The sequence below is a fragment of the Eleutherodactylus coqui genome, chromosome 2, assembly GCF_035609145.1.
Source record: "Eleutherodactylus coqui strain aEleCoq1 chromosome 2, aEleCoq1.hap1, whole genome shotgun sequence".
Lineage (NCBI taxonomy): Eukaryota > Metazoa > Chordata > Amphibia > Anura > Eleutherodactylidae > Eleutherodactylus > Eleutherodactylus coqui.
Genome location: NC_089838.1, coordinates 267,079,519 through 267,096,845, shown reverse-complemented (window position 1 = coordinate 267,096,845; position 17,327 = coordinate 267,079,519). Strand labels below are relative to the sequence as shown.

The following is a 17,327-nucleotide window of genomic DNA, read 5'->3' as shown; positions in this document are numbered from 1 at the left end:
CCTGCTGTCCCAGTGATTGCTTAGTTTCTCAATGATTACTTGGTTTCCCAGTGATTGTTTGGTGTCTCAATGACAACTTCTTGTCTTCCATGGTATAAAGTACATTTATTCTGGACATATCCAGGATCGCTACTCTCTTAGATCACTATGATTTATAGTGTGATCATTAACCCCCGTAAGGACCAAACACCTGAAATTTACGGGACTTGGTCCTAGGCTTTAATCCCGGATGATAGGAAAAATATGGCGCGGGATTAAAGTTTCTGCTCTTGCAATGTAGCAGGAGCAGGTTTGGGTCCTCGGTTGTTAGTCAGTCACAAACAAGGACCCCGAGGAGAAGGCAGAAGAAAGAAAGAAGAATTGTTACTTCCGCTACTCGACCCAGCGATCACCTGACCCCACTGCATAGCAGTGTTGCAGAGTCCCAGCAGACCCAGATCAGCTCTGTTAGTGACTACTGTTACTACAGGGAGATGTAACTAGGGCTCCTATGCTCTAGCTACAGTCGAAAACTGTGTAAATTAAAAAAAAGACAATGTGAATCACCCCCAGAGGTCTTATATGACGTCATGTGGGGCATAGATGTAAAAAAAAAATAGTTACAAAAATTAGTAAGAAAATAACAGAATAAAATAAAAATATATACCGTGCTTTTCGCTCTGTAAGAAGCTTCGGACGATAAGACGTACCCACGTTTTAGAGGCGGAAAATAGGGAAAAAATATTTTGACCTCACCCAGGGACAGTGCAGGGGATAGTGCTGGGTGACAGAGCAGCAGAGCTCTGAAAGACCAGAGTTCCGTGACAGCGGCACTCATGTACGGGCCGAGGAAGGGAGAAATGCGATTGGTGGAGGCGGGGGAGCAGCAGCAGTTCCCATCAGTGCTCACCACCAATCAGCAGTACGTAAGGGGCAGCAATGCAGAGAAAAGAGAGCTAGTAAATGATCGTGCGTTTGTTCGCACGATCACGAGTATTTTTGCGCGAACGTTAAACTCGTGATTGCGCTTTAAACTCGCAATTGCACAGGCAACTTTGAATTTCCATACATTTACTATATACAACACACTGACTTTTTTCCCCCACGTTAGGGTGACTACCCACTAAAGTTCTTTTTCACTGAGAAATTCGCAGCGTTTTTTTTATCCAGAGGTCTATAGGACTTGTTAATGTTAAAATCGCGATCGCGCAAAGTCGCAATTTACCGCAAAATCGTGATTTTGCGCGATCGCGATTTTAACATTAACAAGTCCCATAGACCCCTGGAGAAAAAAAAGCTGCGAATTTCGCAGTGAAAAAGAACTGTAGTGGGTAGCCACCCTTAGGGGGAAGAAAAGTGCGTCTTATAGAGCGAAAAATGTGATATATAAAAAAAAGAAAATGACCCACCGCCGACACCAACCAAAACCGTCACCATATGCACCCTGTAACGCGAGACTATACAAACTATATACCAAAATGTCCAAAACAAAAAGAGGAACCCAGTCCTGTACTTTATTTTAGCGTAAATATACTAATTTTGAAAATAAACAATTATAAGTTTAAAAAAATCCTTATTTAGCTTTTTACCCCTAATAAAATAAAGTAATGGGAAAAAAAATCAGTGAAAAAATCTATAAAAAATAGAATAATTTTGGTAGCTGAAAAGCAAAACAGGGCAGTATATTATTACCACCACATGGGTAAAGTCCCTAAAAAGTGTCTGGTCCTTAAGGTACAATACATCCTAGTCCTGAAGGGGTTAAGTGCCTTTACAATCATCCATAGACTAATGGGCTACATTTAATATGTTCGAACAGAAGTGACAGAGGTGACGGTGGAAATATTAAACAATGTCCACATTAAACATGTCTGTGAGTGACGGGGCTGGGACACTTCTCTGGTCGTACATACGGTCACACACCTCCTCTCACAGCTAACAATTACTTTGCTGATGCCACCACTACTATAGTTGTAGGTTGATTAAAAGATTTAAAGTTGTTATTTCAATGTCTAGCCAACTGGCATGGCTCGGTGGCACAATGTCTTTGTGATTCCTAGGAGGGTGTGAGCTACAAAGCTCGGCGGTCGTGTTTGGTTTGTCGGTGCTCGGATCCTGACTTATCTCTGTTGTGTCTGGGTGTCACGCCGAGTGCTGACCATATCTGCTGATCCTTTCCTCATCCGAAAAATGTCTCTAATCACTTGTCCCTCTCTACTTCTCTTCTAGAACGGGGTAGTATCACTGATGGACTGCACCTTGCTGGAAGATCAAGATGATGATGACAGTTAGTACAGAAAATGCAAACACCCAATAACTTTTTTTATTTGCTAATTCACCCCCATGACACCCAATTTATTTAGCATTAAGCCAAAAAAAGATGCCGTCCCTTATATCATCTTTTTACTGTGCTCTATGACATTGCATGCGGGCTCCATGCATACTTACCATTTTGTCCACTGTCTCCTGTTGCAGACAGAACTCCCACACAGGATGGGGATCACTTGGACTTTAAGATCTCAGTGGAACCCAAAGATTCTGCACCATTTGTTGTCATTCTGCTGGCATCTTCCAGGCAGGAGAAAGCAGCATGGACCAGTGACATCAGCCAGGTCACCACTGTGTCATCACTGTGTCATCTCCTTGCCACCATAAATGACATGATGTCTTTACATCTTCATGGTATCATCACCACTACCATATTTTTTATTCTTCTCATGACTACTAGTCATTTTATCTGTTCTTGTGGACCCTGTGGGCTCTGTGTTCTTATGTTTCTTTGTCTCTCAAGCTGTTTCTGAATGTGTTATTCTCCTCTAGTAGCTGCTCTTATTAGTTTTTACCTTGCACAGTAGGCATAAAGCTTCCAAATCTTTAGTCTTAGTTGATAGTTTTAATATCTATGATTTTAAGTGTATCTTTCATTTGGGTGACTTTTTAAATTAAGTTGTGTGTATGTACATGACGAGTAGCAGATTTCTAACTATTATATGACTCCTATCCTGCATGTTTCACCAGTTTCCCATCTGCAGGCTCAGTCTCTAATTGTCAGTTGTCCTTTAGGTCAGGGGGGTAGACTAGCTGATATGATGTCTCCATACACTACACAGATAGAGGAGATCTTGTTCCTCTATGACTATTTCCCTTGCACTGTACACAGAGAATATGAGATCTTGCTCTGTAGAAAACACAGAAGCAGCAGCAGAACGGAGGACAATTTACAGCAGTACTGAGCAGTGTCACAGTGAGTTCAGCATTGGGCTGTAATAGAAAACTTACTAGATGCTGCAGCAGAGTCTTTGTATATTTCTCTGTCTCTGTGTCCCTCCAGCAGCACCCTCCTTGCCCCTTCTGATCTCCGTAGACTTCTATGGGCAGCATGTGACCTTATGCGTTAAGCTAGTTTCACACGGCCTAGGGTGATGTTGGGTCATAAAAGTTTGTGGAAATGACAGTGATTATTTAAAGCCTTAAACATTGGTTTCCCAATACCGACAGGTATTTTGCTTGCTGCTTCCTGTTCTTTCTAGAAGTATCTGTCTAATATAAAGTCCAAGTCATTTTGTTTTTGTTACCTGGCTATTAAAAAGTAGAATACTGAAGGAGCAATCACTTTTTGTTAGAAAGGATCTTTAAAAATAAGTTCACCACATGCGATCTTGCTGCTGGGCCCCCAGCAATCAGCTGCAATGTGCAGGCGAACTGCAGTATGCACTCATTTTCACTGCGGCACCTCCACAGGGAACTTGAAGTATTACACAGTTCTCATTGAAATCAGTAAGTTGTCCTTCTGAGTCCTCTAGACACTTTTTTAGCTAATAATTGAGGGTCCTGAATAGAACATGCTCCCCTACTAACGCAGAATTCACTAATAGTATATTTAATAAAGCAAGTTTAATAATACAGATATACAATATGATATGTTCTTGTTCATGTGGAAGAAACCAGTAGCTGCTGTGTCTGACTGGTATTGGGTTATTCTGCATTTGTCTTTGTCACGACGCCAGTGTCTTCTTTTTTGTACTCCATTATTCCCTTCCATGTTGTTCCATTCCTTATCAGTTGCTCTCTACCTACATCTGACCGTGAGTCTGCTCTCTAGTGTGTGGATAACATTCGCTGTAATGGACTGATGATGAACGCCTTTGAGGAGAACTCCAAAGTTTCTGTTCCCCAGATGATCAAGTGAGTGAATAATAAAGAAAATGATAATATGTAATCACACAACTTTAGTTTTCGGTTTAGTTGTGTAAAGCTTGTAACTATGCAGGATATGAGAGTAAGGATGTAGTAAATGTTAACTTGACTTTTTTGGGAGTTCAGTAAAGCTTTTGATACGGTTCCACCTAAAGAGCTCATAGACAAGTTATTGAAAATTGGACTTCTTTCTTGCAGTCCAATTTCATGCAGAATTTTCCGCAGAAATTCTAGGAAGTTCCGGGATTTCCCGCAGAATTTCCGCCTGTGCCCGCTGCCATAGGATTGCATTAGATAATGCAATTCTATGCACACAGCCGCGATTTGTCCGCGTGAAAACACGCGCAGAAAACAAATCACCGCATGTTCTGTTTTTGTGCGAGCCTCACGGAGTTCCTCACAGAAACAGCAGTAGTGACAGGTGGCTACACTCTGTGCATGCGCCGGCTGGCCAGCTGGCACAGAGCAGAGCAGAGGAGATGAGACGCCAGGAGTGGGTGAGCCCAAGGCCTCTGCAGCAGCACGGGTCCGCATCCTGCTGCAAGAATTCTTACAGCGGGATCTGACCCGGCCGTCTGCAGGCGGCCTAAAAGATAGACACCAGAGTGTTGTTGCTATCGAGTGTATTGTGTATTGTGAACAGGGACAAGTTACAAGCAGTGACCACAAGGTTTTTTTTTCTTAAACCTCCTGCTTTCCCTGCAGAGTCCTCGGCCCATCTGCAATTTAATTGCAGACGGGACGCGGATTGGACAGCTTACATTCACTTCAAGAGAAGCCGTCCGTGCGGGAACCGCAGCAGAAGGAAGCATGCTGTGATTTGTTTTCTGGACCAACAGGTCCGCAAAACAAATCCTCATGCTTTAATTCCGCTACGGACGCGCATGTTTCTCTATGGGCAGCTTGAATTGTGGAAGTCCGCCCGTGGACATTGGGCCTTACTGGATGAAAGGTCAAAACAATGAAAACTGCAGTTCAATGTTTCCAAATGTAAGATAATGCACTTGGGGAGAAGAAATCCTTGAACTGAATATCAGAGTAACATAGCATGACTGCTAAAGAAAAACTAATGTCCATCCAGTTCAGCCTATTATCCTGCAATGTTGATCCAGAGAAAGGAAAAAAAACATGAGGTAGAAGCCAATGATCCTCGTGTTAGGGAAAAAATTCCTTCTCGACTCCAATCTGGCATATATATATATATATATATATATATATATATATATATATAATATATATATATTACAGGAGGAGAGAAGAGAGAGGGTGGACATGATGGAAACCTTTATATATGTTATAGAATGAGAGAAGGAAGAGGAGGGACATGATGGAAACCTTTATATATGTTAGAGGAGGGAGAGGGAGGACATTATGGAAACCTTTATATGTGTTACAGGAGGAGAGAAGAGAGAGGCTAACATGATGGAAACCTTTATATGTGTTACAGGAGGAGAGAAGAGAAAGAGGGGACATGATCAATACCTTTATATATATTACAGGAGGAGAGAAGAGAGAGGGTGGTCATGATGGAAATCTTTATATATGTTACAGGAGGGAAGAAGGGAGAGAGGGAACATGATGGAAATCTTTATATATGTTACAGAGGGAAGAAGGGTGAGGAGGACATTATGGAAACCTTTATATGTGTTACAGGAGGAGAGAAGGGAGAGGGGGACATGATGGAAACCTTTATATGTGTTACAGGAGGAGAGAAGAGAGAGGCTAACATGATGGAAACCTTTATATGTGTTACAGGAGGAGAGAAGAGAGAGGCTAACATGATGGAAACCTTTATATGTGTTACAGGAGGAAAGAAGGGAAAGAGGGGACATGATCAATACCTTTATATATATTACAGGAGGAGAGAAGAGAGAGGGTGGTCATGATGGAAATCTTTATATATGTTACAGGAGGGAAGAAGGGAGAGAGGGAACATGATGGAAATCTTTATATATGTTACAGAGGGAAGAAGGGTGAGGAGGACATTATGGAAACCTTTATATATGTTACAGGAGGGGAGAAGGGAGAGGGAGGACATGATGAAAACCTTCATATATGTTACAGGAGGAGAGAGGAGGACATGATGGAAACCTTTATATATGTTACAAGAGGGAAGAAGGGAGAGGAAGTCATGATGGAAACCTTTATATATGTTACAGGAGGAGAGAAGGAAGAGGGTAACATGATGGAAACCTTTATATATGTTACAGGAGGGGAGAAGGGAGAGGAGACATGATGGAAACCTTTATATGTGTTACAGGAGGAGAGAAGGAAGAGGGTAACATGATGGAAACCTTTATATATGTTACAGGAGGGGAGAAGGGAGAGGAGACATGATGGAAACCTTTATATATGTTACAAGAGGAGAGAAGGGAGTGGGACACATGATGAAAACCTTTATATATGTTACAGGAGGGGAGAAGGGAGAGGAGACATGATGGAAACCTTTATATATGTTACAGGAGGGGAGAAGGGAGAGGAGACATGATGGAAACCTTTATATATGTTACAAGAGGAGAGAAGGGAGTGGGACACATGATGAAAACCTTTATATATGTTACAGGAGGGGAGAAGGGAGAGGGACACATGATGAAAACCTTTATATATGTTACAGGAGGAGATAAGGAAGTGGGTAACATGATGGAAACCTTTATATGTGTTACAGGAGGAGAGAAGGGAGGGGGGACATGATGGAAACCTTTTTATCTATATTACAGAAGGGAGAGGGGTACATGATCAAAACCTTTAAACATGTTATAGGTATAAATGAGGCTCAGAAGGGATTGGGACCTCCTGCAATCAGCTATACCACAGGCCATAACACTCCTGCACTGAGCTGATTTCTGTAGGAAGTAGACAGCTCCAATCCCACTGCAGTGGGCAGGTTGGATATTACAGGCAAAGGTCTAAAGGTGACTAGGCAATTTGCCTGTCATACTAAAGCAAGCCACTGCAGTAGGAATGGAGCTGTCTGCTTGCTGCAGAAATCAGCTCAGTGCACAAGTGCTGTGGCCGAAAGAACAGTTAATCAGCAGGAGTCCTGGGTAGTGGATGCCTGCCAATCTACTATTGATAGCTTATCTTGTAGATAGGCAATCAATAGTTTAGGACTGGACAACCCCTTTAAAGTTTGCTATTGTGCTAGTAACACGATACATACATATTGTGCAAAAGTTTTAGGCAGGTGTAGAAAAAATGTTGCATAGTAAGAATGCTTTCAAAAATAGACGTGTTAATAGTTTAAAAAGAGAAATCTTGAACCAATGATGTTTTGAACTAACTAATAAAGAAATGAGGATGATACACATTGATACACTAGTCATTTTCCACCTTTTATTTAGCTGAATTATTAAGTTACATGAGGATATAGATACAAGTCTGGTAGAATATGGTAGCTGTATAACATAATATTCAGTGCACCAGGCAGCGGGGCTGCAGCGCTAGATGGTGAGCGTCTAGAATAGGTGAGTATTATTTTTTTAAATTAATTTTAAGCCCTTTTAACTCTTTTTTTTAAGTCCCAGAAAACCCTTTAATTTAGGAAAAAATGTTTCCTTGATTAGAGGCGTATTTTATTACAGGAATATAGAACATTTGTATCTCATGTCATGTGTATACGGTGACCTTTTTTGTACGTGTGTTTCTATAGGTCAGACAGCAGCCTGTACTGCGATGACATCGACATTCGATTCAGTAAAACGATGAACTCCTGTAAGGTTCTTCAGATACGTTACGCGAGTGTTGAGCGGTTACTGGAACGTCTCACAGACCTGCGCTTTTTAAGCATTGATTTCCTCAACACTTTCCTGCACTCTTACCGGGTCTTCACTACTGCAGATATTGTTCTTGACAAGCTCATAGCTATCTATAGGAAACCCGTCAGCGCCATCCCTGCCAGGTGGGTACCAAAGCAGTCAGGTGGGTACCAGGTGTAGCATGCTCAGACAACACCACAACTGACACGGGAAATTATTTATAGCTGTTGAGCCATTCTTAAGGAAGAATTCCACCTAAAATAATGTATTTCTTTTCATGAATATATTACCTGAGATGCGTAAGCTCAGACCCACACTGGCTTCCAAAAACCCATTCTGTAAATCACGCAGCGCTCTTTGGTGCTGCTTGTGGGAGATGAAAATCGCTGCAAAGCTCCAACTCAACATTGAGGGGGTTCCACATGGACATCAGTGGACACTATCTTAAACATTGTATTCAAAATTTCCAATAATGGATATCTCTAAGAAGCAGTAAATAGATTCTGCACTCCTTAAGCTTGTCCCCCACCGTTTTTGGAGTAGCGTTAAACTGGCCATACACAGATGAAGGTCAGCCAAACTCAGTGGGATTGACTGATTATCTAATGGTATGAGGCTGTCCTGACTCTTCCCCAAAGGCAGATGTTGAAGGACAAAAGTTTTGGGCAATGGATTTCAACATGCTTGATCCTTTTGTTCTTAAAGGGGTTGTACAAGAAGTGAAAAATCATGGCTGCCATCCGTGCAACCTCTAAGAAACCTGCCATAGAATGTAACCCGGATAAGACCTGAGGGGAAGCTGGGAGGGGGCAGAGCCGCCTTAGTTCCTGTCAGACTGACTGTCACTAAGCCAGACACAAATATGGTAATGGGCTCCTCCCTCATCTAAGGCTCAACCCTCTCCCCCAGGTGTAAGCAGTCCTTCTTAGGATGCCTTTACAGAAGATGCTTAAAGGGGTTGTCCCGCGATATAACTTCTGTATGGCCAATATTTAATGCACGATGTATATTACAAAGTGCATTAATATGGCCATACAGAAGTGCTTAACCCCACTTGCTATCGCAGGACAACCCCTTTAAGTGCCCGACATTATAATCAATGGGGTCCGTCTACCTCCATTAGTTTCCAGCACTTCTGGTATTTTTTTGGGACGGAGCTAAACAACAGAAAATAAAGACACTGGTGTTCATGAAGAGGGTCTAATGGCCAAGTTTAGATCAAGCTCATGGACCCCCAATAAAGGTCCATTGTTAGGCCAGTCTCACATGGACGGGTCGGGAGCCTGCAACGGAATCCAGCCCTGTCCTCGGCCGGCGACTGCACGTACCTCTATTCTTCTATATTGCAGATGGCCGCAAGTATTCGCCGTTAGTCAGGCGCAGTACAGATTTTTGGGGGGGGCAGCAGGTCGAATGGCTTCCATTGACACAAAAATAGAACATGCTGTGATTTAATTTTCGCTTGTGCAAATCACAATCACTGTCCGCTCATGTCAGTGGACATGTGAATGTTCTATTTTTGTAATGAATGCTGCAGATTTTCCACACAGGTGACGATTGCGGATTCCGCAATTCAAACCCGGCGGTGTGAGACTGGCCTTAGTGAATTGAAAATGTTTAATGTCTTATATATACAAACCACAGTTAAGCTAAACTGCAGAACAAAACAAAAACATCCTTACATGGAAACAGACCATAGTGGCAATCAGAGAGATCCCTGGATTAACACTCTGCTTTACATTAGGTCTACCCACACTTTCATCCATTACCAAATCCTCTGGCAACATGCTTGATAACTTTATAGTTTGAAAAGTTAAAGAAAATAAGTTATTCCCTATGCTAGGATAGGTGATAGCTATCTGATTGTGGGGTCCGACCCCTGGGAACCTGAGGCCTGCGATCCAGAAGGTCCTTGAATAAATGAAGCCAAGGTCAACACACATATGTATCATTGCTCCATTCATTTCAAAATATGCGTGCATGACCACTGCCCCATTCATTCAGGGACTTTCGGGATCGGTGGGGGTCCCAGCGGTCAGACTTCCACAATCACTAAGTTTTTCCCTGTCCTGTGAATAGGGAATAATGTTATTCGTTAGGGCATTTAAGGGACTGAGAACAGCCGGATTTTTATATGTCATTTTGTTTTCAAAGTACATTTTATCATTTGCTCTTTTGTGATCATATTTTCATGTGGAAAATTGCTATGGCCCTCAAAAAAGTGTCCCTGTCGCCAATCTGATTCCAACTTTGATTATTCCAGTACAATTTCTATAAGGCTGGGTTCCCACAGGGCAGAATTCCACCGGAAATCTCGCGGTTTGGCCGCAGCGAAAAAACGCAAGATTTCCACCGGGAAAGCGCTGCTTCAAAACCCACGGCACTGTGACGCTAGTTTTGGAGCGGCTTGGCTGTACACTTTTTCATTGCGACCGGCGCTCCCATAGAGGAGATCGCGCCCGCAACGGAAAAAAAAAATTGACATGCTGTGGCCGGCTTTGCGACGATGGATTGGCCGTCCCGTGTGGATGAGATTTTTGACAAACTTTGTCTACATGACTGGCCAATGCCGGGATTAGCAGCCGCAGGCGGATTTGCCGTAGTAAAATTCCAGACAGAATCCGCCCCGTGTGAACCCAGCCTAGCTGTTTTCTCAGCCCTTCGTGGAAGTAAATGGAAAGGGTGAAGTTTACTTTCATAGCTCCCATAATGTGCAGGTGGGCTTTCATCTGAGCAGCGTAAGGTTTTCCTTCACTTATGTACAATTATAAGTATGCCTCTGATTGTGGCTTGTATAAATCCAAGTTCAGAGTTGATTACTAACAAAAACTAAGATTAAACATGGTAACTTCCTCCACTCGGGGCAATCAAGCTTCCTACAGTGACAGTAAGAAAAGCCACTCTGAAGCACAACCTCATGTTCTGATGATAGAAGTACTGTGCCGGCTAGCAGAGCAAAAACATTCAGTTTATACTATTTAGTGCTGTTTGGCCAGATGTGCTGGACCGGTTCCATCAACACGTGACTACTAGGACCTACTAAATTTACACCGTAATAACCATTTTTTTTTTATTTCTAGAAAAATCATTGTAAATTTGCTTCTGTTCTCTTGCACGTTCCATTGTGATTAGGGCATCACTATTTATCTCTCCATATTCTGTTTGCATTTTCACATGTTTAGATCTTTAGAGCTACTGTTTGCAAGTAATCAAAATAACAAACTTCTGTACGGTGAGCCACCCAAATCTCCTAGAGCTACACGCAAGTTCTCATCCCCACCACCCCTCTCCATCACCAAGTCATCATCCCCGAGTCGTAGACGCAAACTATCGCTTAATATTCCCATAATTACTGGTGGAAAAGCATTGGACCTGGCCGCCTTGAGCTGCTCTTCCAATGGATATTCAAGTGCCTGTCCTGCTCCTCCTCCATACAGTAAAACGAGCCTGGACATCCACAAACTCTATGTATCTGGAAGTTTCCCAAGCAAGGTGGGAGAGGGCGAGGAGCCACCCGCAGAGAGAGATGAGGAGCCAATTACACCTCGCCAAAGTAAAGGTAGGTGAATGCTGATTTTGTTGCATATACTCTGCAAGAGATTTTGGTTCGTAGACTGTAAAGATATATATTCAGGTACATATAGTACCTATGTCTGCTGACAGGGAACTGTGAGGGGTCAGAGTTGAACAAATCCCAGGAGTCAAGTGGAGAATACATCTGGTGCCAAACTTTTTTTTTATTGGTGGCTGAAAACTTTTTAGCACTTTTTGGCATTCTGGTGAATACACCAAATTCACATGCATGAGACTAGCCTATTATTTGCAATAGGATATTAGACAAATGGTACAATATTTGTTGTGACATCTGTCCTATTAACCATTAGGACCTGTTGGTATAATTAGCTGTAATTAAGGGCTCATTCACACGGGCATATGTAATTTCAGTCTCTAAAAACAGACCGTTTTCACTGTGTGTATGTGCATGTTAAACGCATTTTTGCTGTATATATGTGTGTTTTTACATCCGCGTGCCATCCATGTTTTAGGTGCGCAAAAGACAAACCCACATGATATCAGTTTTGTCACTATCCACAAAAACTGAGTGCACAATAAAACACCCGTGAACACTAATGCCAATGTGTGTATGTTGTATGCACCCATAGACTTTAATGTTGAATATGGACCAAAATAAGACATGCTGAGATTTTTTTTGTTTATGCACAATATTGGTCCTGGTAAAAAGAATGCACATTTAAATACACCATTTTAATTCATTGATTTTGTGTTTTGTCTGTATTCAGTCACTTAAAAATATAGACTTAACACTGACAAAAAATATATGCGTGTAAATGGGCCCTAACTATAGCTGTGCTTACAATGTCTTTGTAACCCTTAATAATGACTTTTGTTTATAATGATCATTTTTTATATGTTACCTTCTCATCCAGACTCTGAAACTAGCCGAACAGAATCTGACAATGAACAGACACAGAGCGATGAGGCAGAGACTGATACATCACCAACCCGCTCACCAACCACACCAATTTCTCAACGTGGCCGTAACTCTGCAGGTAAATATATTTTATAATTACACATTCAGTTGCGATATTCCTTATAAGACATATCATAGCTAAAGGCCTATTTAAAAAGCGATCGTTTTAGCGATAATCGTTGCATGTAAATGCATGCCCATCGTGCACTTTTCGTGCACTACTAGCTGATCATTATATTCAGTCCAACCTAAAGATCGGTGTTCAGCCTTATCAGCAGCTCTCAATGGGGAGTGCTGATTGCATTGTTTCCCCGTAGAGAACAAAGGATCTGAACGCAGATAAGAGCCCTCGGGCTATTACCTGCTTTCAGCTAAGGCTTCATTTGCACACTTAATTGCTTCTAAGTAGCTGAGAAGCTACTTAATAGTTTATGCAAAATGATCACTCAAAGCTGTCACTCAAACTGTGGTTTGAGCGATCATCCGGCTGTGTAAATGGGCCTTTACATGTAAAGTTTAATTGGCTCATTGGTCATTTTGTACTCACAAAATTCTCCCTTTCAAACCTTGTAGCTTAGATGCCTAAACATGCCGTAGGCTCCACCTACCATATGAGGGCCATCTAAGTGTCCCCTGACAACAGCTGTTGGGGTCAACAAGGATCGGCATGTTGGGTTTCAGCATACGGGATCCTTCCATTGTCCTGGGAAATGCAATAAGCAGCAGCTTGATTCCCATCTCCCCATTGAAACAAATATACATGCCGAGCTAATAGTGCGTGTTTATGAGGGGTCTGCAAGTCTATGATAGGAAATGTAATCGAAGCGCTGATGGAATACAATGAAACATGCCACAACCCTTATGTTCTATACTGAACAACGAGAGAATGGAGATCAGTTTATGTTACTCAACTAACATTTAGGTCAGTTTACCTTCTCAATGCATTCGTTTTGTAACAGCCAAGAACAAGCTATGCCTACATGCAGCAGACAATGTAAATACCAGATGTTACAAAGGGAATGTATTGTGCAAAATCTGTATTGTTTATGTAGTATGTGCACTATATATATATGATCAGGAATATGTGTGTACATTGCTTAGTGAATGGAGCTGTGCACTATATATAGGACCTGGGTCTCTTAACCCTTTCCAATCCACTGTCTGACATCTGAAGACATTCTGATTGAAGGCTGTACAGCTTCGATGTCGGAAGACGTCCAGCAGGGTATTCTTACTGTATATTATTGGCCGCTCTGTTGTCAGAGGCCTCTCCAGCATATCCCATACCACAGTACTGGCTCTAGCCAGCAGATGGCACTATTGTATAATGGCAGAAAGAGAACCCACCCCCCCCCCCCCTAGGAAACCCTGAAGCCAAAATTGGATTGCAAAGGGTTAACCGTACCTGGGTGTACTGTATTGTGGATGATGACATAGGAATTTCTATGACACGTGATGTCATCTTTAACACTTATTCATGCTAACTTTTCTATACAGACTTTACACTCTTCTCATATAATAATGGCATTGTGATGACTTCCTGCCGAGAACATGACAGCAATCGCAGCAATCTATCAGCAGCCTCTGCTTTTGCCATAGCAACAGCTGGAGCTAATGAGGGTACTCCAACCAAGGAAACGTACAGACGTATGTCGTTAGCCACAGCAGGTAAGTTCACAGTTGTGCACTGAAAAGTGTGCATACAATAAGGGGTGAAATAAGGTTTTACAACTACCCCAACCAACCAATAGATTAATGCTGAAGTTGATATGATACAAGGAAGGACATACCTTAGTTTAGCATTGCAGGTGAGCTAATGCATCAAAGTTTGATGGGGAAAAAAATGAATACTGTGCTTGACATCCAGCTTAAAGGGACATATGGAACACTAATGTGAAAAGAGCCCTGCTCTCAGCCACTCAGGAGTCTTGTCAGCAATGGTGTTTGGCTAAGAGTGGGTGACAAGGCTTTACTCCTACCCCAAAAATAAGCCCTAGCTACACTACATGAGAAAAAAAAGTAGTACATTACCTAGCAGGCACCATCTGGGTCCCTCCCACTAGCCTCCGCAGTTCCACCAGGCTTCCTTGTAGTTTTTAGCCGCCGACAGAAGATTGCTTGCTAGGATAGGACGGGGTCTGAAAAACCCTGCCTCCAGCAAGTGATTGCTCTCATTGGTTCTGAAGGGCTATCAGGCAATCACTGCAGCGCTTGATGAAACAATCACAGCTATCATATTGAATGGCTGTTATTAGTTCATTGAGCGCTGCATTGATCGGCTGAGTCGTGGTGTTTGAGAACCAATCAGAGCAATTGCTTGCTGGAGGTGGGGTTTACCCGGAACTGCGGAGACCAGCGGGACGGACCCTGACGGCACCTGCTAGGTAAGTATGATAAGACATACCCAAAAATAATACCCTGTGCCTCTTTTGGGGCAGAGGACAGGGTATTATTTTCAGGGAAACACAGTACGCTTTCCATCTGGATACCAAGCTTAGGCCTTGTTTAAAGTGCATATAAAATAAAATGTTATTATACTTTTTAATTATCTCTGCATGCAGATAGTGAAAATAATACTTTCCTTATGTTCAGTGTCTGAAGACTTATTATGACCAGGAGGGAGGTGCTCCTGCAGGGTTGTGTGATCACACAAAGTTAGACTGTGCAAACTTAGACTAGACAGTCTTAAGATGCAGCGGTTTTATCAGAGTGGCTGCTGAATGATAAATCTGTTGAATTATGAATTTAGACCACCTATTATATTAGTTGGATTAGTTAGGGCCAAAAATTGGGCTAAAATTTTGACACAATTCGTGGCAATTTAGGCCACACTCCCTTTTCAAACAAGTCTGAAAAATTGTCCCAAAGTGTCTAAAAACATGTAGTAAGTGGGGTTTAAAGTATATAAGACAGTTTTTTGGCACAATTTGCTTGTATTTTGAATAGTAAATCTGCATAAGAGAGTTATGAGTTTTTAAAAGTGGGAAGGAGAAACCAAAAATCGAAAAACATATTAATATATTAGGTGCATCTTCCGACTGGAGGGCTGCATGTTAAGAGGTACTCATTGAAAGGATATCCAAGTCCACCTTAGGCTGGGTTCACACAGGGCGAATTTGCCTGCGGAATTTCGCTGCGTCAAGTCCGCCTGCAGCCACTAACCCCAGAATTAGCCAGCCAAGTGGATGAGATTTGACAAAAATCTCATCCAAACGGGGCGCACAATCCGTTGCTGCAAAGCCTGCATTAGTCCGTGCTGTGGTGCGGATTCTCGGGATGCAGCATGTCCATTCTTTTTTTTTTTTTCGTTGCGGCCTCGCTCTTCTTTATGGGAAAGCTGGCCGCAATGGAAAAGCATGCGGTGAAGCTGCTCCAAAACCCGCGGTTTTGGAGCTGCGCTTATCCCGCGGAAATCTCGCATTTTTTCACTGTGGCAAAACCGCGAGACTTCCGCTGGGAAAGCGTCCCGTGGGAACCCAGCCTTAGAGATATACAAATAACCCAGGGCACTACAAAAAGAATGAGATGCAGCTTAAGGGCTTATTCACACGTCTGTATATCGGCCGGGTTTTCACGCCCGGACGATATACGGTGTCCCTTTTTGCAGGGGGAGGTGGCAGGTTGGGCCGGGAGCAGTGCACTGAACTCCTGCCCCCTCTCTGCCCCCTCTCCATCCCTCGCCACTGTTTGCAATGGGAGGGGTGGGACAGCGGCCGAGCTAAGTTCCACCCCGTCTCGCCCCCCTCCCATTGCAAATAGTGGCGAGGGGCTGAGAGAGGGCGAAGAGGGGGTGGGAGCTTAGTGCACTGCTCCCGGCCCGCCTCCTTCCCCTGCAGAAAGGGACACTGTATATTGGCCGGGCGTGAAAACACGGCCGATATACGGACGTGTGAATAAGCCCTAAAGCTGGTATCTGTGGATACATATGTTGGAGCAATAAATCTATAAAAGCCTGATTCCATTAGCTACATTTTTATTAGCATTACAATATATGTCCTAACAGCCTTTATTTACGTATGCGTATGTTGTTGTGTTGCAGGATTTCCTTCAGATCAGAGGAACGGTGACAAAGAATTTGTAATCAGAAGGGCAGCAACAAACCGTGTACTCAATGTCCTGAGACACTGGGTTTCCAAACATGCCCAGGTACATGCTAAGATCCCCTATTACACACACCTCTCCACGGCTGCAGTTAGTTATTAGTCAGTGGCTTTTCCTGCCATCAACCAGTCACTGTGTTTAACCCTCATGTGGTACCTGTTTTAAAGTGCAGGACTGCAATGAACAAGGCTGGGGTCAAAAAGATCCCAAGGTACCACACTAGGGTTAAGGCTAGTTTCATATAAGTTTATTATGGACCATAATACAGACAAGTGTTGCAGCCCGACCGAGGGTTTATTGACCTGAGCTCAAAGTATTGTACATCCCTATAATGTCCAGGGTCAATAGACTCTGTGATGGGTCAGGACACTTGTCAGTATTTTAGATGCATAAATGCACCCTTAATACGCTTGTGTGAAATTGGCCTTAAGGAAGGTTTGCATCATTTAAAGGGAATCTGTCGGCTCCAACATGCTGTCCAAGCTGCAGGCATGATGTTATAGAGCAGGAGGAGCCGAGCAGATTGAAATATAGGTTTATGGGGAAAGATTCAGTCTAAATTGTATTTTAGACATTCCGGGCTGAACAGTCCAATGGGCGGTCCTATCAGTGACAGCTGTGTGTGTATGACTGTACATACAGGAGTAGCTGTCAATCACTGATAGCTCCGCCCATTGGACTGTTCAGCCTAGATTGAGCAGAGATAGAAATGAATAAAGCACAAGTTCTACTGAACCTTTCCCTATAAAACTATCTACAATCTGGTCAGCTTCTCCTGCGCTATAACATCATGCCTGCAGTTT

The 17,327-nt window shown here is 42.8% G+C and overlaps 1 protein-coding gene across 1 annotated transcript in view; it reads left to right on the top strand.

Annotated features, from left to right (window-relative positions):
- Positions 1–17,327, top strand: part of RASGRF1 (Ras protein specific guanine nucleotide releasing factor 1) — a 66,113-nt gene that overhangs the window by 32,377 nt on the left and 16,409 nt on the right. Inside the window, exons 11-18 of the mRNA XM_066592988.1 lie at positions 2,209–2,266; positions 2,455–2,591; positions 4,082–4,164; positions 7,826–8,074; positions 11,114–11,490; positions 12,380–12,502; positions 13,921–14,091; positions 16,463–16,569. Coding sequence (XP_066449085.1) covers positions 2,209–2,266; positions 2,455–2,591; positions 4,082–4,164; positions 7,826–8,074; positions 11,114–11,490; positions 12,380–12,502; positions 13,921–14,091; positions 16,463–16,569 — 1,305 coding nt within the window. The remainder of the gene's footprint in view (positions 1–2,208; positions 2,267–2,454; positions 2,592–4,081; positions 4,165–7,825; positions 8,075–11,113; positions 11,491–12,379; positions 12,503–13,920; positions 14,092–16,462; positions 16,570–17,327) is intronic.